The sequence below is a fragment of the Mus pahari genome, chromosome 15, assembly GCF_900095145.1.
Source record: "Mus pahari chromosome 15, PAHARI_EIJ_v1.1, whole genome shotgun sequence".
Classification (NCBI taxonomy): domain Eukaryota; kingdom Metazoa; phylum Chordata; class Mammalia; order Rodentia; family Muridae; genus Mus; species Mus pahari.
Genome location: NC_034604.1, coordinates 18,040,820 through 18,068,285, shown reverse-complemented (window position 1 = coordinate 18,068,285; position 27,466 = coordinate 18,040,820). Strand labels below are relative to the sequence as shown.

General features: G+C 38.7%; 1 protein-coding gene across 1 annotated transcript in view; it reads right to left on the bottom strand.

The window, feature by feature from the left end:
- Window positions 1-15,490, bottom strand: part of Asxl3 (ASXL transcriptional regulator 3) — a 181,035-nt gene extending 165,545 nt beyond the window's left edge. The window contains exon 1 of the mRNA XM_021214573.2: window positions 15,350-15,490. Within this exon, the coding sequence (XP_021070232.1) occupies window positions 15,350-15,403 (54 nt within the window). The 5' untranslated portion in view covers window positions 15,404-15,490. The remainder of the gene's footprint in view (window positions 1-15,349) is intronic.
- Between the last annotated feature and the right edge of the window lie 11,976 nt (window positions 15,491-27,466).

The following is a 27,466-nucleotide window of genomic DNA, read 5'->3' as shown; positions in this document are numbered from 1 at the left end:
CATTGGGAAGAGAGGCCCCTTGGTCTTGCAAACTTTCTATGTCCCAGTACAGGGGAATGCCAGGGCCAAGAAGTGGGAGTGGGTGGGTAGGGAAGCAGGGCAGGGGGAAGGTAGAGGGGACTTTTGGGATATCATTTGAAATATAAATGAAAATATCTAATAAAAAATTGAAAACTAAACTATAACCCTAGCTCAGTCGCCAAGGAGGCAAAATAAAAGAACTGTACACTGATTTGCTGACCCTTAAAAAGGTTTCATTACCCATGCATTATAGACAGTCTTCCTTAGTGACTTAGTAGACGATAATCTTTTTCATATAGATAGTTTTGGTCAACATAACTGTGTTCACAACCACATGTGGGTAAAAATTATGAGATGGTGAATTTTATTGTTGCTCTTTTGCTAGCTTCTGCATCATTCCTGTTTTCTGTATAACCCACTTGAGATTAGTCACTCATTGTGCTATAACTGTTTATATCATTTATATCTAGCACTAATATTATAGAATTTCATGAAAATAATTGACTGATTAGATTCTATTGAGGGAGGCCTTCATTGTCCACAAAAGTTTTTAACAAAGAACAAAGACAATGTATTTAATGTTCAACAATTCATTTCATACTAAGAAACTAAACTCAATGAACTGTGAATTCTAAAAACTAAAGAAGTGTACTCATTAAAGACTGAAAACAGTGCAGTAAGCCCCCTTACCCACAAACATTTGCCTTTTTCCTAGGACCCCAAACATGCCATCCCACCTCAGTTCTTTCACGTGGCTGGTAACGATGGTTTGAACAAAGAGTGGCAAGGCCAGCAAGCATTTCAGGACACTGGGCTACAGAGATGATGCTTTCTAATATTTTCATCCATATTATGCTGCTGTTTATGTGATTCTTTTTCTTGTTCCCATCTAAAGATTCAGGTAGAACTAGAGTCAAGGTGTTTTCATGATTAAACATACTAAGCACTTCTGCCCAGAGTTTGGTGAATCGATACCAACCCTGAGCACTCCAAGCGCTTTCTCTCTCTCTTTCTGAAAAAAAAAAAATGAAGATGGGAAGTTTCCACAAACCGAGGGAAATTTCTAAGAAGGTGAAGAAATGCCAGAAATGTTCTGAATCACTGTATCTGACTCACTGGGATATGGGAGAAGAGAAGTGTTGTTGAATGAACAGCAGGACACGCCAGCTATACACTGTGTAGGTGTAGAATCTGTGTAGGATCCACAGACTCCCACGTGAAAAGCTCTTAGCTGATTCATCAGACCTTATCATACCACTCACAGGGAGGAGCACAAATTCATTCCAGGGAGAAAACGGGGCCTATTCTCTGTGGTTATTTTAGCATCCTCTAATGCCCATGGCCAATTCAGGAATAAAGGGCAACATTTTCAACAATGAATAAAAACATTTACTGTATTCAGAAAGTGCCTGGAAGTTTTAGTAATATATACTTCAGTGAGTTAAGACCTGAATAGACCAGATCTGAGCTATTTTAAATTGTGCTATAAATCTATACAGAGACTACTTGTAGGTAACTCTAAAGCGATCCATCTGTGGGGAAAAATAGAACAGAAACCACTCATGGCAAATTTTGCCTCTACATTAGGAAAGTGGGTTTTAGTAGGAACTTACCAGAGGGAGGTTTAGTGTCTTTGCAAGAGAAGCATCAACTCTACCATTATAAAAACACTATCAGAAACTCTAGGTAATGTTGACTTTACGTGTAATTCCCTTCTATCCCATTTACAATGGAGTGAGATCACCCATCACCCCTGTAACTAAGGAAATGGTACTCCTATGGCATTCCCTACGCATGTCTGCCACTTGCCTTTCCTTGATACCAGGAGCATTTCTCTCTGCTGCATACTCTCTCTCCTCTCTGCCAGGTAGTCATACTCCCTTAATCCTGTCCACTGGCCTCTCAACCAAGCAAAGAGGATATGAAACCTTCTCTGGAATTGACATTTTAAAGTGACAGGAGGAGAAAAGAAAAAGTAAAGGAGAAGAAAGGGCAAGAACACAGATGTGCTTAATCACAGCACAGCTCAGCTGGAAGGATGTAGGTGCAGAAAACCTTGAACAGTTGGTCCTTGCCAAGACACTGAGAGATGGGCAAATACATTGGTGACATCCTCCAACATCTAGCCACTTACTGAGGTACATTGTTAGATTGAGTTAAACTTACTTCAGTTGCAACTCAGAAAAACGTGGCAGACCAATTAATTCTTCAGCCTCTCTTGTTTTTCTTTTGGCTTTTTTTTTTAAATTTTGGATTATAAGTGATATGACAAATGTCTCCCGGGTTTGTTCACAGGATTTAGCATTATAATACATGTAAGTTGTATACTTGTGTCATGTTTTTAAACACCCAATAATAACTGTTTTTCATAAAACATTACTGTGGACTGGAGGCTCATGAGTTAGTTCAGTTTTCATTATTATAAGAAATTCTGGAAGTTATTAACTTATTAAAAAGAAAAAAAATAGTTATTTTTGGCTTATACTTTTTAAAGACTTCAATCCACCAACGGTCAGTCCCTGTGACATTTGGGCCTATGACCATGTAGCTTGTCATGGTAGGCATGACAGAGAATTCTATTGAACTGCCAGGAAGAAAGGGAATGGGGTCGGAACCATAGCCCAATAGTCCTATTTGAGAGTATGCCTTTCCATGGATTAAGGACTCCTATTAGGCCCTACTTCTTAAAAACCCTATCATCCCCTGGTAATACCACAGGTTAGGGGATATGCTTCCAATACATTGTCCATTAGTGAATGTTCTATGTCAAACAACAGCACTGTAGTATAGTGACAGTAATATTTTGCAGTAATTGAAAGTAAGAAATTGCTTCCAATCTGAATAATAGATTCTCAAAGAAGAACACAAAACAACAGTTGTTAGTATTTTATTTACACATGTAAAAATGTTTTTTTTTTAACTTTGGAAATACTCCTAACTTATGTTGTATCTAATATACTACATAATTATTTTCATCCAGAAATCATGGGGTAGCTGGTAAACTTAACTGTATGTTACTAAAATAACACATATAGAATTTTAGGTTGGGGCACAGAATTTCAACTGAACTGCCCAAATTTATATTTACAGAAAAGGATCTCATCTGAGACCTAAAAGTTATTTTCTTTTTTTTTTAAAAAAAAAAGCCAATTAATCAATGGTCATGGACTATACCTTATTTCATTCACATCACACCCATCATGCTAATGGTCAACCCATCAAGTTACACTAATTCTTAAATAAGAATCATTCTTAGTGGGATGAATGTAGACACAGTTTAAATTTACCCATTAGGTAACTGGTTATTGGAAGATCTGATCTGTTGGTTCTCTACACTAGTAACTCAGCCATGGCATGTAGGAACGCAACAAGAAGATATATATTATGTGGAGCCAGCAGTTCTGTTGGAAACTTAAAAAGCTCACTCTATCAGCTCTTTAGAAGTACCTTCTTTGGATTAGTCACTGAATTCAAATGTGATCAAAACCAATTTGGCCATTAGTATTACTTGGGAAAATATAAAACAAGGAAGAAGAAAGAAGAAAATGACAGTCTATTATAAAAACTACAAAATGCATTGGGGATGTGAAAGAATTTCTCCTATGAAGAAGGTGTTCTAAATTTTTGCCAAATGACAAAGAAGGAAAACTGTGGAGAGAGAGAATTTCACAACAAGTGACCAAAATCAGAATGAACTGTGGAGAACATGTCCAGTTCTGAGATCTCATGGCTCTTGCACACTAGTGAATTGGAATGCCAGTGGCCAGAGGGCAAAACAAGGACACCAGGAATGTCCAAAGAGATAGACCTGAAGGCCTTGAAATGGGAGCCTTCCCATTAGCAACTTCTAGAGTCCCTGTCTATCTTTCTCTATCTAGTTCTATGCAGCAGCAGGCTGACGTCTTCTCGGTGGCGCCCCCTTGCCCTCTAACTTCTGGATAGTTTTGCACCATCAGTAAGATGATATCCCTACACAGCTCCTCCTTACATGAAGTAGGCTATGGTCTACAAGCCAAGTCCCAGTTTTCATCACACAGCCTTGTGCTAGCAATATCACTTCACCTCACGTCAATCACCACCACTCCATTTTTCTTGGCCCTGAAAGTCTGTGGATTACAACTTCCTGATGCTATCTATCCCCATTTTCACAATTCATGGTTATCTTCTTCTACTGTGTACTAACTTTCTTAATCTCTTCCTTAAAATAATACCATCTATGTCAATTAGAGATTAAGATGGACTCAAGGGAGATACCATGACCAATCTTCCTTTTAAATAAGTGGTTAAGAAATAAAAAGAGAAAAAAAGAAATAAAAAGACAAATTCCATGGGTTATAACGACCTGTAACTGCAGTTCCAGAGGATCTGACATCATTCTTTGGCTTCTATGAGCACCTGCATACATGCAATGCACAAAAATATACACAGGCATGGCTGTGCATGTAAGTATAAAACACACACCTAATAAGTACCTTTAAAAATAATTTGAAATGTTAAAGTGAGTGACATAAAGGAGGAAATGGGAATGGGGTGAGCTTTAACTGGGAGTTAGGATGATACAAATGGAAGGGACAAAGGAGACATACATGACACTAAGGATATTTGTAAATGCCACTGTGAAGTTTTATTGCGGAAGCCACCTCTTACTTCAGACTAGAACTGACCTAGAAGCCTCCTTCCTGAAGACTAGTTTCTTGTAGTATATAAAGCTATGTAAGCTGCCAAGTTGGGGAAAGCAATCAATATTCCTACCCAGCTGAAAACCCATGAACTAAAATGACTAATCTAGCAAGATATTCCCAACGGTGCAATAGTAGCACATATATCTTGGAGGTAACCAAAGCTGTCTAATTGGAGTGAAGGCCCTCTCAACAGGCAGGAATTTATGCCTGGTAAGTCTAGCAAACTGTCTGTGGCTAATGAAGTCACAGATCTTAGAGGAGAAACTACTACTGCCATGTTTCCTAAACCAGCATAATTTTTAACTGCATTCCAAATACTTATCTTTATTCCCAAAGATAAGTAGCACTGTACCTTGCATCTAAGAAATTACTGTTTGCAGGATATGGGGACTATTACCGAAATCCACACTTGGTCAAAATGTAGAAAAACCACAGATGCTGTGGGTACACAACAGCAATTAGTTTAATTTACAACATAACCCTTACACCTAAGGCTTAGGGCAACACTTTGCAAGAAAGGGCAGAAAGATTGTGAGGTCTTAGATATCTGTTATGAAATTCTGCCTTCTGTCTAGTACAGGGAAGCTGTACTTGTAAAATCTCCATAATATGATAATTTACACAAGGTAACACTCGTTGACATGACAGCATGGAAGGGGAAATCTCATAATACTCTACTTCAAAATGCAGAACTAGAGATAATGAATGACTGCTGACAGGGAAGGAATCAGTCTTCTAAAGTGATGATCCCTGTGACAGGCGATTTAATCCCAAGTGGTCAGCCCTAAGCACATATACATACTGTACTAACTGGATTATAGATAGATGATGTAGATGTAGATATAGATGTAGCTATTGATGTAGATGTAGATATAGATCAGGTATTAGAGATAGAGATATTCCCCTCCCATGCTAATTACTCTACCTTAACTGTCAAAATTGATTTGCAATCTATAATTATACATGATAAAGTCAACACATTCATCAGTGCATTATGTACAGGATTAAGGAAGTCATTTTTCTTTTGTTCCTATATAAGCTTTCACTCATAGACTACAAATGCTAAACTTACTAAACGTTGAGAGCAAATTTACAAGACTTAAAAGAACTTATACTCTGCTAATAGCACAACTCAGTAAGTTACATATGAAATCATGATTCATAGGAAGTTAATGACAATTAATACATTCCATGTACCAAACAGAATAATTAAAAAAAAAATCTTCAGGATGACACTAAAGGAAGAACATTAAAGAATGAAAATGAAACCATGAAAAGAATGTGGAACAACTATCAGATACAAAAAGAATATTACCTAATAAAGCATAACAGGCATACAAAATATCAAGTATCTCATTCAGTTGTCCAGGAACACAAGGAATACCTCTACCACAAAGGTTAACTACTGTTGGATTTTATAACTAGCTGAACTATCTCTCACAGGAGTGTAAAACATGAGATCTGCTAAGTCTTTCTACTGTTTTAAAATGAGAGACAATGTGAGCTTTATAGAGCAATGCCTTTCTTTTTGAGTTGAAGTTAATATATTTGGGAAATAATGTTTCAAAGCACATATTGTGCCACATTTGTGTCAAATTGTGGCTATATTCAAACTCACTTTAGAATGAAAGGAAGGATTTTAGAAACAGGTGTGAGTGATCCAAAGAGAAGGCATCCCTTTAATCATTCTTTTCTAATTGTTATAATCTCATGTGAGTCTGTGACTCAAAAAGAGGGAACTGGGTAAACATCTCAGTTAAGTGTCTGCCTCCCATTACTAAATTAAATAAGCTAAATTCCCATTACTTGAGTATATATAGTGAAACTGGAAAGGAGCAGGTTCAGTGATAGTGTTTCTTTAAAAAAATGTAGCAGGATGTATTTACATATAAAGAATGTATGTGTGCTTGTGTGTGTGCGTGCGCGTGCGTGTGTGTGTGTGTGTGTGTGTGTGTGTTAACAATTAATGAAAAAAGGCCCTGTATTTGAAAGAAAGCAAGAGACTATATGTGTGTGTGTGTGTGTGTGTGTGTGTGTGTGTTAACAATTAATGAAAAAAGGCCCTGTATTTGAAAGAAAGCAAGAGACTATATGGGAGGATTTTGTGGAAGAAAGGAAAATGAGATATGATGTAATTATATTATAATCTCAATTTTTTAAAAAAAAATTAAAAACATAAAGTAGAAAGCAATAGGGAGTGATACATTGATTGATCTCCACTGATACATACATTGATCTCCAGTCACCATACACATGTACACTCACGTTTGAGGACACATATAAACTCACACATATAAACACAAAATAAATGAATAATTTTTAAACCAGCGAAATGACAATGTTCAATAAATATTTTAAGTCTTTACCTATTATAGGTAAACACTGTGTGAGTTTAGACTCCGAAGGCTTCAGATTAATTTTTAAGAGAAGAATAAAATCTTACACTAAAGGGCTTAGTAAGAAGAGAAAGCGTAACACAGAGACCATGTTGATCACAGAAGTTAAGAATAAGCTACTAAAATAACCAATGTCAAAAAACTAATTTTTATGGTTAAAAAGTTATAAACCCAAGAATGCAAAACAAGTTTATATGGTATATAACAGGCAGAGTATGCTAATTTGTACATATTGTCAAGAAAAACAAGCATTCATCACTTTTAAAATGACCCAGCTATACTGAAAAGGGCTCCTTATGGCTGGCGCAGCTTTCTCTTGAACCTAATCATTAAAGTCTTTAGGCAGAAAACTGAATAACAGCTGATCTGTTCCAGAAAGACTTCCATGCAGCTTCAGTGAGACTGGGAAAGAGATTAGAGACAAAAACTATTTGGAATGTCAGAACTAGGTAAACCTAAAGCATAGTGAATGAAAGGAGGTCCGAGGCTTGATACACACACACAATAGAAGTCCCTTTAAGACAGGCATGTTGTCACATTCTTCTTGTGTGCATGACACATTTGCAGGAAGTATTCAACAAATGTTTCAATGTATCTGACAAATCCCACTTGAAGTGTCCACAGTACCTAGGGACAGACAGTAGGGATTGTTCATATAAATCTAGAAAAAACAAGGGTTGACACTTCCAGCAGGAGAGAACTGCCAATGAGACCACTGAGAAAGTTGGGAGATGCTGAACAACAGGAATAAAATAGGGGCAAAACTAAACTGGCCAAACATGTCATAAATAAAGAAGCAATGCCTAGAAGGGACGGGTCCAGCAGGGGAAACTAAGAAGAATGTTGGGAAAAGAACCAGGACAGCAGCAACAATATTTGATTAAGCACATTAATTGAAAATCTGGAATTAGTTAAATAGAGAGAAAGAAATGGAAGGGAAAGTACATAGGAAACACATTATCACAATCTCTGCTTACAAAAGCTTGAGGATATTACCACATGGCTTTTTGTTTTTCAGATTTTTTTTCCTTAAAGAGTAGCACTTTTCTTATAGTTTTTAAAAATAAGTTTCTCTTCAGTATGAAGAGGAAGGGAATACAGAAGCTCAAAGAATTCTGACACCCCAGAGAATAATTTGCTTCTATGATTCTGGCCAAAGAGTTTTGATATAGGAAAAAAGAACATGTGCACTGCATTTATTTAGACATTAAAATTGGAAAAATAAGAAATCTCTTTACTACATTGAGAGCCCATAATGGCAATTCTGACAAATAAGATGAAACATTAATCTATAATTCCCTGTAATTAACAAAGGTTCTGCATTTTATCACTGAAATCTTAGACACACTACCTCTCTTGAGACTACAGTGACCAAAGTCTACCCCAAATCGCCTCTAAGTCACAGAAAACTGGAACTCAATCTTAGCTTTCTGATTTATTTGGAAATAAACTATTGCATAACAGTTGCTCAGGAAGAATAAAATATTCAACCCCAAAATACCAACTGCAGAATTATTTTTAAAGTAAGTTTAATATGAAAAATAAATCCATAATAAATAATTGCATCATAAATTAAATGCATATGTACATATGCTTAGACAAATTCTTACAATTTTTAATCTTGTCCACAAAGTATAAATTGCTATGCCTTGGAGAATTATTCAAGTTCCCAAAATCTTGCTGAAGCTAAGGTCTCAGATGTCATTTAAGTTATATATTTCAGCTATTAAAGTCAATGTTCTGACAGGCCCTTTGGCTCGGATCCCAGGGCATGAATCTGCCTTAAACCGACATAAGAATGTGTCAGAGGGCTATATGTCAATCAGCCTAAAGAAGAGCCTAGTCCCAATTTGGTATTGTCAGCTGCAGACATTAAATCCAGCAACAGTTAATTGTTACCACTTCAAGTGGAAATACTGATGGAAGAGAGGAGGAAGGTGTCTAGGTTCAGGAGATAAAGCTGTTAATTGCCACCCTTCTGTGTAGATTTGTTTAATAATGAAAACAATGTGTCTAATCATATAACGTTTCTATTTGTTCCCTAAGGACTCTTCAGAGAAAGTTTCTGTTGGGGCTAGACTTCAGCTGCTACCGACTGTGCAGGGACAAAAGAAGAGCAATCCAGGCACTTGGTGCAGGCAAATAGCTCCAAGTGGTTCTGCAGACACAAGCCTAGGGAGGAGTCAAGAGCCGGACTCACTGCTTAGAGGAAAAGTTGAAAATTTCTATCCCTCAGTGGCAACAACTTCATGCAGATTCTGATGTAGTAAGAGAAGACTCGGAAGGGAGGTAAACCAGTGAGAGGGAAAGGAGAAGGACAGGAGATCAAGGAGGGACTGAAAAGGAGTCCTTAAGAACAAGGAAGAAGCAACCTGTCCTGCTCAAACAAACCCTCACCATGCCTGTCAGCAGCAAATAAGTTACGTCTCGATCTGTTAAAATGGCCATGTGGTCAAACAACAACAGCAGAGAGATGTAGGTTAGAAGGGAACATTTCTGAAGTCCTGCTGCCCATCCATGTCCCTTGAGGATCCATCCACAGGTTACACTGAACATGTCCTTGGACAGTGGTTGATATAACTCTAGCTACCTTACTGATCTCGAAAGCATATTTTAGGGAGCAAGCTGCAAGTTTACATTTGTGCATTATTCATGGAATTGTACTTTCCTTTATTCGGTAAAGGAAACATGACAGAATAAAGTTGTATCATTTAATATTGTTCTTCAAACCCTTTAGGACCAATTATGGAGTGCATGCAGAGATGCCTGGTTGCTAGTGCACCTTTTTTAATTGCATTGATGATGATGATGATGATAATGATGATGACAACGATGGTGGTGGTGGTGGTGGTGGTGTAGTACATTATAAGGAATAGCTTGTCTTGAACATGGCCAAACCCAGTTTCAACTAACCCATCAAACTCCCCAAAATTGCCAGGTACCATGCCACTTCTTTCATCTGTGGACCTGTCAGCCTGTATCTGCCTGCTCCTTCATGTGCCACCCTCATATTTGTTCCATCATGTTCCACTGTCCCTCACTCATTCACTGAACTTTATCCTCCTTGAATATATATTTCAAGCCCTCTCACCATTTGAAGCTTCTAAACAGAAGCCCATAACATACACCTTGCCAGATATATTTTGTATTTTAATGCATTTTGGAAAGGTTTTAAAAACTATTGTATTATTGTGTGCTGTGTGTAACTCAGTGTTACTGGGGAGCAATGACTCTCAGGTCCAGTTCTCCAAATCTAAGACCATTTCTGACAGCCAATAAATCATCTGCCACCAAAGTATTTGTCAAAAAAGAGACAAATCTAAAATATAATCAGTTCTTAAAACCCACTTTCATGTTCAAAAGGGGAAGAAACGTGAGTACCTAAACACTGGGCCTGAGCGTTCCATGACTCACAATCTTAAGTACGCTTGGCTCTTGGAAAGTTGAAGCTGGCTTCTTTCTAAATAAGCATGCAGGGAAAAATGGTTTCTTCTAGCTTTCAAATTCTGATGTGAAATTTAAGTTACATATTTGAAAGAAGAGATGATGAGAGACAGACAAACACGGGTGGTGCTAAGCAGAGTCTCAAGAAAAAAAAAAAAAAAAAAACAGCTGAATCAAACCAAGAGACATCACAGTGATTAAAAACAAAATTCCATTTGCAGAACTAGATGAGCCCGGAGCTGGTGAGCGCATGACCACCCTACTCATATGAATACAGTGTATATTATACACCATGGGGACGATCCTAAATCAGGAGGCAAAGCAATTTTTTCTGTGAATTAAAATACCAATGGCACACTGAGAAATTCCAAGAGCACTTACAGCTCTATATCATATCTCAGAGAAATTGTATTTATTTCCATATCACCAAGAAAAAAGAGCAAGTAACCAACAACTTAACAGTTAAATGCTGTTTTCTGCTTTAAGTGTTTTATTTTAAAAGAACACTAACAAGTTATTTAGAATGTCATGTGTTGTCCAAAAGACTCTTCATATATAAAGTTCTGTTATACATTAACACCCTCCATGCAACTTTAAATACGATAGGACTTATCAAACTTCCATATATTCAAAACCTTCCGTATTAGCGCATGTGCTTGTTATCTTCCAACAATGGGATAAATTTGTAATTTAAAGAAATTATGTCACCAAAGGTCACCTTGAACTACAAGAAGGGGGGGGGGGATGGATTGACCAGTATCTGAATGAAACTATAAGTAAATTGTAAACATTAAGTAAATTGTCCAGCCATGCTGCCAAACACAAAGCTACTGTAAGTTCAGACCTATTTTCAGGTGCCACTGAGATTACACAAAGATTGTAAGCAATTACACAGACAGGAGTAAGCTTGAAACAAATGAGTAAATTGAATCATTATCTTTAAAGCAGCATTCTCCTCTGAACAAAGTAGAAGGAATAATCAAAAAGCAATCCTCAAAGCACCTCTATCTTTGCATGTCAAAAAGAAAGAATTATGCCAGAACAAATATATAAATAACAGTATGTTCTGTGTTAAGCCCATAACAAAGAAACCCCTCAGAGCAGTAAAACAAAGTCCTGTCAAATCCCCATTTCTTACAAAATAGCAGGAAGATCTTTTCACAATGGTAGAAACTGTATTTATAGTAACAGAGTGGAGGGGTGAGATAAAAGCCGAAAGCCAAAGCCCTAGCTCGACATGGGTTATGGTTTTGATTTTTATTCTTATTCTGGTCTGCAAATATTAAGACAGAAAACACTTCCATTTGATTGTGGGATCCTCTGAGACTCTACAGCCTCAGAAGAGCACATGAAACAGATGAAAACGCATCTGGCTTGGGAGCAGACTCCATATTAAATGGCAATGCGCAAAGTAACAACTACAACTGCAGAAGGCCTTGGGGGAGGGGAGGGGAGGAGGCTAAAGGCTGAAATTCTGCAACTGATGGGGGCAGGCAGAGAAAGGGAAACAAGGGGGGAAGGGGGATAGTTTTACTGTCTTAAGATGGCAGCCTGTTTATAACTACTGCATTCCTGAAAACAGAAGGCAGCACATTATGACCCCATCCCTTCCCTCCAAAGCTAAGCAAGCCCACCACACACAAGCATGACACGCCCGGAGGAAATCCTACAGCTGGCCAGTATATCTCTATCTAAGACAGAATCCGTGGAGCTGTCACTCAAGAGTTACAGATCCGGAGCACTGCACACTTTTCTCACAAAGAAAGCAGTCCAAAAATTCTGGTGTCAACTAGAAATTCTTTCTCACTGCAGAAAGAATTCTTCATCTTGCACATGTTTTTGTTTCTAATGGAGGCAAAGCTACATTTAAAACACAAAGCTTTGGGGCACATTTAAAATACCTTATATTGCATTTTCTCTCTCCTTGAGTCTTCTCTCATAAAGAATACACATATACTCCAGTAGATTATATGCACACAAGGCACAAACTGGAAGACTTTCCTTAAAGTTAATTGGAGTAGTTCATCTTTACTTCATCCACTGTGAAGAACTACAAACCCAGTGGCTTGTTCTTCATCTCATTCTTAATCTGTACTTTTCAAATCAGATAACTGGTTTAACACTTGATGGAAAGGGGGCTCAAAGTCCCAAACAACAGTGAATCAGCAGGAGTGTAGTAAAATATTGAATGGCTGTGTCTCTCTCTCAAATAATTAAACCCTGTTTTTCCCTTGAGTGTAAAGTAATACTACTAAGTATTAAAGTAAAGATTCTTTACCATGCAAGTCTGGGAGATGGCTTAAGTCCACATGCACTCATGCAATCACTGAGAGAAGAGATGGGCAAATGGATCCTTGTTTTCTCTCCTTTACTCGCTTAAGTAAGTTACGGATCATCATAATTCACTTTTACAAATCACAAATTTCTAAAGATGATATTTCCATTACAATTACTTGCTATTTTATCCAGTATTTTATTTCAACTGTCACATTTTGAGCACAGAAACATTCGTACAACTACCAGGGGAAAAATAACTTGAACCAAATTGAAAAATTACCATAACTACTAGTTCAATATGTCTGGTTAAAATAGAGACATCTGGTTTATCATTAAATCTTTTGTGTTGATGACTTCTAATGTGTTTTTGCCCGTTAATAAACTTTGCAAAAAAAGGAGGAGAAGAAGATGCAGCCAACTTTCCAAAACAAAAGAAAGAGGAGAAAATCTGAGACTATGAAATCTATTGCAAGATGTATCAATATCTCTGTACCGTTCAGTAAAATGAAGCATCGTTCTTCTGAGAATTCTGCAGAGACTGCTGGAATACAAATGTCTGGTTTTGAATTCCATCAGAATAATGATATCTATTAAATAATTCTCTGCAGGCATGGCTAATTCATGAATCGTTATTTTTAAATATTTATAAATCAACTCATTGTGCGGTTGTTTAAAACGTATACACTGAAACTCTATAATAGCCCTTGATTGCTACTCCAAGGAACCCGAATAATGCGTTTTCAGAAGCCTTGCACACCCACACACAATTCTGAATTAATGGCCAAGCAAACAATAAGTAATGTACTTGTAAGCTAGGCAAAAAATCCCAGTGAGAAGTCAAACTGGCATCTACTTAACTCTCAGTGCTTACTTCTCACATATATTCCACCACAACTGCGTTTTCTTGCCCAGGCAGTTCATTACAGAGTGGCTATCACCTGCCCATTCATCCACAGAGAGTGATTTCGTGATTAACACAATCACAGATAAGGGCAGAAATGATAACATACACCAAGGCCAAATTAAGAGATGAAGAAATAAAAGACTCTGGCCACTCCTGCTCCCAATGACCAGATTGCAATTAAAAAGGACTTTTGTCACTTCTTGGCAGGGCAATAGGGCCAATTATCTAAAACCCTTTGCTAGAATCCATAGACATACCAGCAAGGCCCTTCAAGGAAACTCAGATAATTACTTTTGACAAATGTTCTCCTTGAGCTTAAGAGTTACTCAAAAGCTTTTTTAAATGACTACAATTATGCTAAACAATCTTTAACAAAGTCAACCCAATAATCAGCTTTGGGTCTCCACACCACACCTCACCCTCCAATCCCAAGGCATGCAAACTGCTTTCTTTTTGGCCAATTTATAACAGATAGCAAGTTGGTGAATAAATATTTAATTTATGCAGTCAAAGCTCTAAAAGGCTGAGCTTCGAATGCAATGTCTTTCGTTCCCGTGAGACTCGCTGTACAAAATATCCTTTTAAACACACACACACACACACACACACACACACACACACACACACACACGTTTACAGCTGTCCTTTAAATGATGGGGAAAGGGTGAAAATAGGGAAAAGAGAATCCCCACGCATACACACACATAAACACATACATACATATACATACACATTCACCTAAACCAGGACGCCGACGCCCCTCTGCCAACCAGCATTTCTACAGCGACATTCTTACCATAATTAAAACCTAAGCTCTGAAACGTTAAAGAAAAAGAATACCAGGCCAGTAGAGCTGCCCAGCAAGCCAGCGGTGAAACACAGGTAGCTGCAGACTTCTAATCTCCCAGGACAAATGTCACTGAACCAACTTCACCAAACACACACACAAACACACACACACACACACACACACACACACACACACACACACACTCAGGAATTGCACACGTGCAGAGAACATAAGGCACAGACACCATGGCAGAGCACAGTACCTACAAACAGCGCGAACCGGGTCCACACAAAACATGCTCGCACAGTGTCCTCACGGAATGCACACGACACGGCACACAGACACAGCGACCTAGCCCACATGAACACGCCTTCCAAGTCCAAGTCGGACACACACGGTGCATGCACGTGTGGAAGATCTGAACTCACAAACGCGGGACACACACACAGACACCCGGACTGTTCCCGGAGTTATTGATGAAATTCCAGGGGGTGGAGGGCCGGGGAGGGAGTGGTAATTGCCACACAAAGGTCTCGGGAGCGGCAGAGAGGGAAGTGCCCCGCGCGAAACGTAGAGAGATTCACCGGTTCGCGGGAGGCGCCGCGGGACTCCCAGCGCCAAGTCCCGTGAAGAAGTGTCCCGGGCGGTCCCGGGTGCGCAGGACGCGGGGTCCCCGAGCTAATCCTGAGCCCCTCGGCGCGCGCACGCACACCGGGACCCCGGCGAGCCCACTCCCGCGGAATAACAAAGAGCCGGAGCCGGGGAGCGGGGGAGCGGGCGGCGGCTCCGGTCGAGGGCCGAGGCGGCGCGGGGCGCGGGGCGGGGCGGGACGTACCAGGCGGGCAGCCTCGGCCCAGGTGCGGTCCTTCTTCTTCCTCTTGTCTTTCATGTTTGCATCTCATTGATGGTGCTGAGGATGACGTGGGGGGGATTCCGCGGGTGCTCGGGGTGCGGGCGCCGAGACAATGACCCAGTGACCCGGTGACCCGCACTCGCGCGGCGGGGGGAGGCGCGGGCGGCGGCGGGAGGGACGGAGCGCGGCGGGTGGGGGTGGGGGCGCGCGGCGGCGGCGCGCGGGGCCGGGCGGGGGNGGCGGGACTAGGCGGGGGCGGGGCCGGGGGCGGGGGCGGCGCGGGCCGGGTTGGCTCGTGCGGGGCTCGCGCTGCGCGGCGGCCGCGGTGACAGCTCGGGGGATGCTCCGCTCGGCCCCGCGAACAACAATACACTCTGACGTCACGGGGAATGGCGCCGCGCTCACACGCGCTCACACCGGCCTCGCGCGCGCACCCCGCGCACACTCGCCGCGCGCCCCCTCCTCCGGCCACGCCCTGAAGCCCTGGCCGGACCCTTTTCCTCTCCTGTCTTGCCCGGAGCAGTTGGTCGGACAGGCTTGGGGCAGGCCAACCCACTCCAATCTGCCCTGTCCCATCAGGGCCGAAAACACGCAACCGTAGTGGCTTTGGGAAGTTGGGGGGCTCTGCGCTCCGCAACTGGGCGCCCGGTCCTGAGCACGCGCGCGTGCGCGTCCAACACACACACACACACACACACTCCCTCCTGCTCCCAACCCCAGTTCTGCGCTCCCCTAACCCTGCCAAGGCTTGGAGGGGTGTATTCCCAGAGCCTTGCGGAAAGGAATCAGCCTCCTCTGGCACAGAACTAATATTGGAAAAGCAACTTGATCCTGCGCAGAGCCACCTACGCGGTCTGAAACAATGCGAGACCAAAAGAGGATTCGAAAATCCATGTCGCTCTATGCCTGTTGTGTGTGTATGTGTATATATATATATATATATATATATATATATATATATATATATATATATCTCAATAATTACTTTCTAAATACTCTGTAGCCATCATTGCTAGCTTCTAAGGTGATGCCTGTGTCAACAACAATCGGACCTTTAGCATTTGAGCATTTTCATAATTACATTTGATTTTCAGGTTCTGAATATATGGAGAGTTGCGGGGCGGGGGGAGAGTCCCTATTAGCGAACTACAAAAAAAAAAAAAGTGTTAAGACTTTAAAGTTTATAGTAACCTTTTAAAACTTCTTTTGCCACTCATGAGCTGTTTCGGTTGATAAAGTTGTTGTAATTAGAGAAAGAGATGACGATGCCTGAACCCCTCATTAATCCTGTGTATTTGTCTTGAGTAGGTAAAGACAAAAGGTCACGCCTACCGGATTATTTATCTAAAGTTACATCCTGAAGGTAATGATATGTAAATAGAACGAACGGAGTGGGTTTCTTCCTGGCCATCATCTCATCTGGTCCTAGGCAAAGCACTTAAGCACACTTTTCTCTCTACTGTATAACACAGGGAAACCAAGAATACTGGGAGAGCTGTAAGCTCTTCCTAAACTGGGTTTAAGGAACCCAAGAGTTTGGTCCTAATTTTACTTTGTGCTATTCTGCACTGTTGTGATTACAAGTAATTCTTGTCTGAAGAGTGAACACTCAAGTCTAGAAAGAACACATTTCCTTGAGAAAGAGACCAGCCAGAGTGATCTCCTGAGAGCCCTGTCAAGTGTCTGAGGTAATAAAATGGGTTGATGACCAACAATTAAGACGAAACAGTTAATTCTTCTAAAATATTTGTTTTATTAATTTATTTGAATAACAAAAATGCGACCCATCGGCTTAAAGAAATATCCAAAGGCTTATTCTCTCTTCTTTTGTTTAAAAATAGGATTTAAAGAACACACTAATAGTATCCCCTGGGAAAAACTTTACACTTGCAATTTGCATAATTCTAACCAGGTGTGTCACAGTTTTATTTTCCATCTCAAATATATTAAATTCGAGACTTGTTCACATCTGCCTTTATTCCCAAGAATTATCGTTATGAGTACAGTAATTGATACACCAAAGGTTTTTATTTTTTAATGGTTTTTCTTCTATACAGAAATAACTTTTGAGCAAGCAGATCATAGCATGGGAGTTTTTACTTTTCTGTAACATAGTACTTCATAAAAAGTTTGAGAGCCCATTATAAGACAAACTACTTTGTGTATTACGTTGATTTAATATTAAGAGACTATGTGTCACCCCACTTAAGCAGATTTAAGTTGATGTTCAAAAAGCTATCAGTCTTGCATGCCTTCGATGACAGCTAAGTGTGAACAAACACAGCTCAGAGCTGACTCTTGCATACCATTTCCCTTTGGGGTATTGTGTTTTAATCGCACAGAGCAGGTAAATCTGCTTAAAGACTGGTGAGTATCTATGCCAACCTAATATACGTCAGAGGCTGGCTGTAAGAAAGGCCACCACTTCAGAGTCGTCACTGATTTAGTCCTTTATTTTGTATTTCAGCCTATTTAGTCATCAGCTTTCCTGAGATGCATTTATTTTCTCAATGTATAATATGAGTACAGTAGGGAAGAGGAAAGATTATATGCGAATCAAATATAAACCTTTTGTTTGTAAAAAATATAAATATCATTTTTAAAATATGTGTCTGTGTGTGTCTGTGTGAAGGTATGCAAAAGTGAGTTCACTAGCCATGGAGGTCAGAAAAGGTCACAGCCTCTTTAGCTAGAGTGACAGGAAGTGAAGAGCCAAGCTGCCTGATGTGGTGGATGTTAGAACCAAACTCAGCAGAAGCAACAGTTGCTCATAATTAACCACTGAGCCATCTCCCCAGCTCCTCTCTGGATAGCTTTTAAAACAGTATATGATAAATTTCCCAAGAAATATGCAGGTAGAATTAATTGAAAAATAGGAAAATAATTCTCCACTGGAAAAATCAGAGGGACCTTTATTAAAGGGGGGGTCATTACATAGAAGTGGGATTTGCAACATGTAAGGATATTTACTTTTGCAAGAAGGAAATTAACAAACTACTACAACAGCAAAAACCATTTCCAAGCAAGAGTAGGAAATGTCAGTCAGGACAGTTAACACCTAGGAGAATGTTTAAGCAGACAGATGACAACTACCAAGTATACTACTATGCCAAATGCTTATTAGCTCATGTGTTTTCTCAAAGGTCTTCTTATGAGAAATAATAATTCAAAGCCAGGGCCTAGAAGGGCCTGCCTATAAAGTGGCCCCCATCTAATTTTCATTCCTATAGAACAACACTTGTCCTTGTTCCAGGGCCGGTGAGTATGCAGCAGTAACTGTATGTCCCCACACTCTCTGCTTCCTTTATTGATATTGGTTCTGGAGTGATATCCCTCTGTACATGTCCCCCTCAGTTACTTGTACGGATGTTGCATAAGTCATCTTAAAACCTTCACAAGATGGAGGCTGGATGGATGGCTCAACCATTAAAGCTTGCTACCCGTGTAGAAGACCACAGTGAATTTGAGTCCCAACACCCAAGTCAAGTCACATACAATTACCTGTTACTCTAGCTCTAGGAAATCCCATGTCCTGTCTGGCCTCTGTGGACACCTAGACATGGCATATGTGCACTGGCATAGATACACACATACATGTAAGTAAAAATATTGCAACACAGTGAACAGTGATTGTTCAGTGAGTACCAAATAAGTTATAATAATTGTTCATTTATCTACAGGAATGTAGAGATAATGTTACACTGGGAAAAAATACAAAAGGTCACTGGAGAGCACAACATGGAACAAAGGTAAACTTAAAAATTGGGGGCCAGAAGTGAAGCTATATGTCTGGTCTCTTGGGAAATTCAAGGTTTCATCATGGTCCTATGCAAAGACTTTGCCAAAAGTTTCTGGGTTTCTGGATGGAATGAGTAGAATAACTGTGTGATATTTAAAGCCTATGTATAAACAGTTACAGACTCCGTAGTTGGACATCACAGGAGACAGTCTAGAATGAATGGAAACACCATTATTCCACACACATAAGCAAGTGCACCAACACACAAACAAAACACGCACACACACAAATAAACACACTTACACACAAACACATACACAGGAACAGTAGGTACATCAGAGAAAGTGGAAAGGGTAGGAGTCAATACATAAGAGCATTAAGCCAGAGTAGCAAGGCACATAGCCAGGGCTGAGTCACCTTTACAATCAAGTAGCTTGTACTTGGTCTCACAAATATATTATGGCCAAGGGGACTTCTGAATTCTAAAATAAGAATATTTAATGACTCTGCTTTCCTAAGTACCATTTGCTAATCATCAAGCTCAAATGCCTCTGGAGAGCCCACACATGTGATCTTCCTGTTTCCTCTGTCTATTCCTCTGCCCACGGAAGCTCCAACCTGAAGTAAACAGCTTGTCCTAGGGCATAACAAATATTTCCTGAATTAAAGTATTGGAGATTTACTAAAATCATTCCTTTCATTCTGAATGCAATACAAGCTCCAGTGAATCTAGATTTATTTCAATGCCTTTTTTCCTTAACAACAATTTTATCTCTTCCAGGTCTCACTCATGTGTAACATAAAAGGTGTAATACAGAAGCAAATACAATATTCATTAATTATCTATACTCAGATATTGAAGAGCGAATGTCCCTGAAGACTAATGAACTTCGACTTGTATATAATATTTGAATTCTAGGTCTCCTGTGTAGTATTTCAACAAATTCTATGTCTCTTGTATCCATTTTAAGCCAGGTTAAAATTAAACTACAAATCGAAGCATCAGATACACTTTGAGAACGAAGTGGCAATGCTGCATATCAGAGACGGATTTTGTCTAGACTGGAGATAACGCTTTCAGAAGGAAATGAGTGGATTTAATTGAATTTATTTTTTTACTTTATTTATTAATCAATAATTTGTTGAAATTATTTACTTTTCAGATCTATAGCAGTTTAGCAATTTAGGATTTCAGATACTCTGAGTCTTTTTCACTATAGGTGGCAATAAAGCAAAGAACAATAGAGGTTTGTTGTTTTTTGTTTTTTGTTTTTGTTTTTCTTCTGCAAAACTCTTCTTTAGTTGATTTCATCTTCATCATTAACCGGTGTCAGTTTCAGTTTTTAGCTAATTAGGGGTATTTGAGGCTTGTTTTTAATTCTCTAGTCAGGTTTTACTGTGAGCCTTCACTCCACTGATTATAAGGACATTTTCATGGTGGCTCTAGAGCCTTAGTGCCAAAGTGTTCTTTAAATGGGAGAGAATTGGGGAAACAGAAGCTAAAGTATGTTCATAGCTTTCTTCTTTTGCACTTTCTTAAATTGCTCTTTCTCTCTCTCTCTCTCTCTCTCTCTCTCTCTCTCTCTCTCTGTCTCCCTTTTTCCTGTTTTTATCTTTCGACTTCCTTAGGGCAATAACAAACCCAGCTTCTGAGTAGGGCCCTTCATTCAAGAATTTACCTTCCCCCTTTAAACCCTTAATTAGGCATAGAGAACACAGTGTGATTTATGGCCTGGTGTTTAACAGGCTCACACTTAATCCATTACACAAAAGGGTTACACATACTCCCTAACAGCAGCTCTCATTAGTTTATACAAAATGAAAAAAAAAAAAAAAAAAAAAAAAAAAAAAAAAAAAAAAAAAAAAGAAAAAAAAAAAAAAAAAAAAGAACCACTTAGAAAATGTAAATAGAGCTCTGGCTGATAGTATCTTTTTATGCATATACCATGTGATTCCAGTTTCGACACTGCAGTCTAACAGAGCTTTTTGCTTATTTTCAGAGCTACAAATTAAATTTCTCTAGGTAAACTCTAATTCAATCCCACTTTTACTGGCTAAGAAGGAAAAATCACATGCTTCTAAATTCATCTTTGTGTGAAAAGAACATTCTGAGTTCAGAAAGAAGAGGAGAATTCTGGTTCACACTGAAATCTCACCAAGCTACACACAGGTCAATGGCATGTTGGTCCTGGCCTGCTTCACTCTGTGTTGAACAAATGCACAGCTTTGGTGATTGAGACTTCACAAAAGAGAACTTCAGAGGAATCGCCAACAAGGAATTCATTCCAATGATTTTCCCGCTGTCTGCTGTTTTAAGTTGTACAGTAGCTTCCTCCTTATTGTATCCATAGTATTGAGAGCTCAAAGGGCAATATAAAGCTATTTTGCTACATTTACAAGGATGGATTGAGATGGAAGATACAAGTCCCTTTGTAACAGAATTCTTATTGCTTTCCCATTGAGTTTTATTGCAGGGGACAGTGCAGGAATCATCTTAGCCAACACACTTCCAGTAACCATGGGGTGTCCTGATTGATTACCTAAATAGTGTGGATAACTGGAAGATCTCTTAGGAGCCCATTGTGGAAGGGAAATGCCATCCAGACCTGCAGCCAAGCATGCGATGGGAGAAAAGAAGTTAGACCCTGCAGGAACCGCCACTCCAGTGAGAACCACCCAGCAATGAGGAAAGGCAACAGGGCTGCATTTCAGAAAGAGAGAGGACAGGGCTGGAGAGGGAGAGAGACCATCCCTGTGTCAGTCCCTCAGGATTTTCACTTATCAGACCCCTCGAGGGCTGGAGGTGATGGCACAGTAAAGCATATTTATTTTTTTCCTGTGACACTAGAGAAATACAGAAAAAGATACTGCTCACCTACTTCCTCTGGCTTTCCACAACTCTGTCACACTTAGGCAAGATGTCCCCAAGGAAAGGGATCAAAGCTAGTTATGACATTCAAATGTCAAAATAGTGAGGCATGCCTTTTAACAATACCTGGTAAGAATATTCTGGTAAGAATTTTTATCAGTGCACATTTTTTAGCAGAAAATTCTTTTCTCGAGAGACTCTCCCATTTTTAAACCAAAAGGTGATCAATACTGTAGAACACCCAAATGTCAATCACAACCATTCTGTCTAACCAGCATTCATTTGTTTCCATTTCAGAAGACTGGCTCTCCCTACTTTGTCTTTATGGCTGGTGTTCTATGCCTCTATGCAGCAAAGGACTAGTTCATGTTGGAAAACTTGTTTAATCTTTTATTTTAATTTCTGTTCTTTTGGAATATATAATTGTTACAACATGTGAAAGGCTCAAGTTCAAAGTGATGAGTTTGACAATTTTATATTCAGCTACAGCTATCATTCAAAACAACATACAAAACATTTCTATCACCCAGAGCTTTCTTCCTGCTGTTTGCAGTCACTCCCTGACTCTGTAGAAGTAAGCACTTTCAGACTGATTTTACTTGCTGTTAGACTCTTGATATTTTCCTGCCAGTCATGTGTCTATACGTGTTTGTAATGGCATCTACTGCACTTCATCAAGTTATATAGAGGTGTGTATATTTAACTTTCTGTTATGAGTAAGGATTGGGGCATTTGCCAAGGAATCCTTGTATACCCCAAGGTCAATAACATGGCTAACTGGAAAATCTCTTAGGAGCCAAGGTCAATTATCATTCTGGCCTAGGAGCCATGTTTTTGTCTGTGGTAGAAACATAATTAATTTTTGTGACTAGGGTGAGATATAACCTTTTATGTAATTTATTATTTCATTTATTCATTGAATTTCTTTAGCACTGTTATCACACCAAGGGAAGGATCTGTATGGATCTAATTCTGGCCTTTTAAATTTTTATTCTATTTGCCTGTTTGATTTATGTTACATGTACTAGTGAAAAACCATCATAATTGTTGAAGCTTTGCAGGGAGTTTGAAATAAAATACATAAATTCTGAGGCTTTCTTGCTTTTATAGCTGATTGCTCTTTTATACACATTAAAGATTTAGCCAATTTTGGTATAGATAGATGTGAATTTAGAGGTCAATTTAAAAAGAATGGCACATTAGCCAAGTAAAATGAATATATTAATGAAGTGAAAAATTATTTGAGGAACTCAAATGGAAAAATACTAAAACTGGTGTATTTGTAAAGTTGAACTATTATTTTCCAGTTACATTTTAGAATTTTTAATCTTAGGCAAGATATCCCCAAGGAAAGGGATCAAAGCTAGTTATGACATTCAAATGTCAAAATAGTGAGGCATGCCTTTTAACAATACCTGGTAAGAATATTCTGGTAAGAACTCTTGAACAAGGCTATTATATTCATACTCAAGTCTTGAGTATTGCTATAATCTAAAATGTTACTTTAATTTGTGTTTTGAATTATGTACTAATATTGTATAAGATTAATAGTTTTTAAAAGAATATTTTTCATACTGTAACCTTGCCAAGTTAATTTATTGGTGTTATTTATTATTTGCAATAACTTACTTAAAAGCATTGTATTATGTTCCTTTTCTGAATTAATGCATTTTATTTTTCTTGCTTTATTACACTAGCTAACATTTTGAAAAAATAAAAAATATGAATTCATATGAAGGAAAACCACACCCAAATATCTATCCTCTGGAGTGAAGAACTAAGTATTTTATTTAAGTGTTGTCTTAGCTATGTGGTGGGGATAATGCTTTCTGTCAGTCTGAAAAAACTTTTCTCTTTTCTAGCAGAACTCACAGTTCTTACTGCTCTTTTCAGCATAAAGGTGTTAAATTTTATTAAAAGCATTTCTTCAAATGATACTTTTTTCCCCTATCTCCTGTAAACATAATATGCAGGCTACTGTTGAACCATGTTTGGAATAATACAATTTATCATATTTAATATAAAGATACTTTGAGAAGTTGCTGGATTCGTGTCTTTGTTATTTTTGTTGATGGTTTAATCCTTATGCTCAGAAGCAAAACTGAGCTTTAATTTTCTTTTAATGCATGTAAAATACGTGAATATAATAGTAATGAACTCATTATGTAAGTTGTAATATTTATTCCTACTTTTGTTGAAATGTTTTACTAGAATGTTAAATTTTTTCCCTTAAATAATGAGTAGAATTTGCTGTAAACGTCATAGAAGTAAAATTACAATTGTGTGCATAAAGGCTTTTGGCAACAAATTAATTTCTTATATAAAAGGCTGTTAATGTTCTCTCTCTTCTGATCTGTATTTCACTAGAGCTTTGTATATTTTATTAGCAGTAGTTTGGGATTTAAACAATTTGAATATGGCAAATTAAGATACTGTAATTATTATATATGTAAATGTATGATGTATTCAACTGTAAATTTTATCTAGAGTTAGAATCCTTTGACCAACCTCAAACTATTTCTCTCAGCCTATTCGAAGTCGAAACTAGTTCCTATCACCAGGGCACAGGACCACATATGTATAGTCTGACTCACATGAATTCATTCACTTAAAACATTTCATTTATTAATGTTATTGTAAACATTGGTAGTTTGTTTCGTTTTATTTAAAAGTAGTATTCTATCTATAAATATACGTCTATGCAACACCAGACAATGTATCTACTTTCAGATGATTATAAATAGTACTGAGAACATTTGTGCACAAATATTTATGTGGACATATGTTTTCATTTTCCTTGGTAAATACCCACAAGTGAAATTCCTGTTTTCTGTTGTATATGTTTAAGTTTTCAAATTGGTGAATCTCATTTAAACATGTTTCCAAACTGATACCTTATGCTTCAGTAAAATTTATATTTAAAATATTTACCTAACTTTTTATTATAATTTGTTGTTTTATTATTGAGTGTTAGGAAATCTTCATATACTTTGAACATAGGCTCTTCATTAAACATCTGATTTAAAGATATTTTCTCTTTGTGATTTATCTTTAATTTTCTAACAGTAGTTTCGAGATGGAAAGAACATTTTTATGTTCATAAAATCTGACTGCCTTCTTGCTCTTTTGTAAATTGTTTATAGTATCACATCTAAGAAAACAGCCTAATACAAGGCCACATGTTTCACCTATGTTTCTTTCTGGAAGTCTTAGTGTATGTGTTTTGAGTTATTGTATGGAATTTGTATATGGTGTGAGGTTAAGAGTCCCAGCTTGCTATTCTGTACATATGAAGATTCAGTTACTGCAAAATCCGTGTTCAAAAGATTTCCTCTTACAAAAATCTCTTGGTACATTTGTCAAAAATTGAACAAAAACTCAACTTTCATTGACCATGTGTTTATTCTGATGTTAATCATATGCTTTCTCGATTAATGTATTGTTTTTCTTTTTTTTTCTTGGATATTTTCTTTATTTACATTTGAAACATTTTCCCCTTTTCAGGTCTCCCCTGCAGAAACACCCTATTCCATCCTTCCTCCCCCTGCTTCTATGAGGGTGCTCCCCCACCCACCCACCCACTCCCTTCTTCCTGTCTTCCTAATCTGGAATTCTGGCCATCCATCACCCTCAGGCCCAAGGGCCTCTTCTCCCACTGATGTCCAACAAAGTCATCCTCTGCCATATATGCAGCCAGTGCCATGGGTTCCTCCACGTGTATTCTTTGGTTGGTGGTCCAGTCCTTGGGAGCTCTGGGCAGGTCTGATCTGTTGACACTGTTGCTCCCTCCATGGGGCTGCAAAACCCCTCAGCTCCTTGTGTCCCTTCCCTAACTCCTCCATCCAGGGACTCCTGAGCTCAGTCCAATGGTTGGATGCTAGCATCCACCTCTGTATTTGTCAGACTCTGGCAGAGCTTCTCAGGAGAGAGCCATATTAGGCTTCCATCAGCAAGAACTTCCCAGCATCTACAGTAACATCAGGGTTTGGTGGCTGTATATGGGATGGATCCCCAGGTGGGGCAGCCTCCAAATGACCTTTCCTTCAGGCTCTGCTTCACACTTTCTCTCTATATTTCTTCCTGCAAGTAATTTCTTCACACTTCTAAGAAGCACTAAAGCATACACATTTTAGGCCCATACCTAAACATAGTAAAAGCAATTTATAGCAAACCTATAGGCAACATCAACTAAATGGAAAGAAACTTGAAGCAGTCCCACTAAATTTGGGGAGTAGACAAAGCTTCCTTCTCTCTCCCTATCTATTCAATATAGTACTTAAAATTCTAGCCAGAGCAATTAGATAACAAAAAGAGGTCAAAGGGATACAAATTGGAGAGAAAGAAGTCAAAATATCACTATTTGCAGATGATATGACAGTATACTTAAGTGACCCCAAAAGCTCCACCAAAGAACTCCTACAGCTGATAAACAACTTCAGCAAAGTGGTCAAGTATAAAATTAACTCCAACAAACCAGTAACCTTCTTATATTCAAAGGCTAAATGGGCTGAGAAAGAAATTTGGGAAGCAACACCCTTCACAATAGTTAAAAACAATATAAAATAAATTAATTAATGAATTATATTTAAAATTCTGAAGCCAAGTAAGATCTCTGACTGTGTTCAATTTTTGAAGTTGTTACAGCTCTTATATATGTTACTTTTTAAAATTATTTTATTAGATATTTTCTTCATTTACATTTCTAATGCTATTCGAATGTCCCCTATACCCTCCCACTGCCCTGCTCCCCTGTCCACACACTCCCACTTTTTGGCCTTGGCATTCCCCTCTATGGGGCATATAAAGTTTGCAAGACCAAGGGTCCTCTCTTCCCAATGATGGCTGAGTACGCCATCTTTTGCTACATATGCAGCTAGAGACATGAGCTCTGGAGTTACTGGTTAGTTCACATTGTAGTTCCACCTACAGGGTTGCAGACCCCTTCAGCTCCTTGGGTACTTTCTGTAGCTCCTCATTTGGGGGTCCTGTGTTTTATACAGTAGCTGACTGTGAGCATACACTACTGTGTTTGTCAGGTACTGGCATAACCTCACAAGAGGCCACTATATCAGGGTCCCTTCAGCAGAATATTTCTGGCATATGCAATAGTGTCTGGGTTTGGTGTCTGATGATGGGATAGATCCCCAGGTGGGGTAGTCTCTGGATAGTCCATCCTTTCATCTTAGCTCCAAACTTTGTCTCTGTAACTCCTTTTATGGGTATTTTCTTCCCTATTTTAAGGAGGAATGAAATATCCACACGTTGGTCTTCCTTCTTCTTGATTTTCTTGTGTTTTGCAAATTGTATCTTGGGTATTCTAAGTTTTTGAGTTAATATCCACTTATCAGTGAGTACATATCTAGTGACTTCTTTTGTGATTGGGTTACCTCACTAAGGATGATATCCTCCAGATATATCCATTTGCCCAAGAATTTCATAAATTCATTGTTTTTAATAGCTGAGTAGTACTCCATTGTGTAAATGTACCACA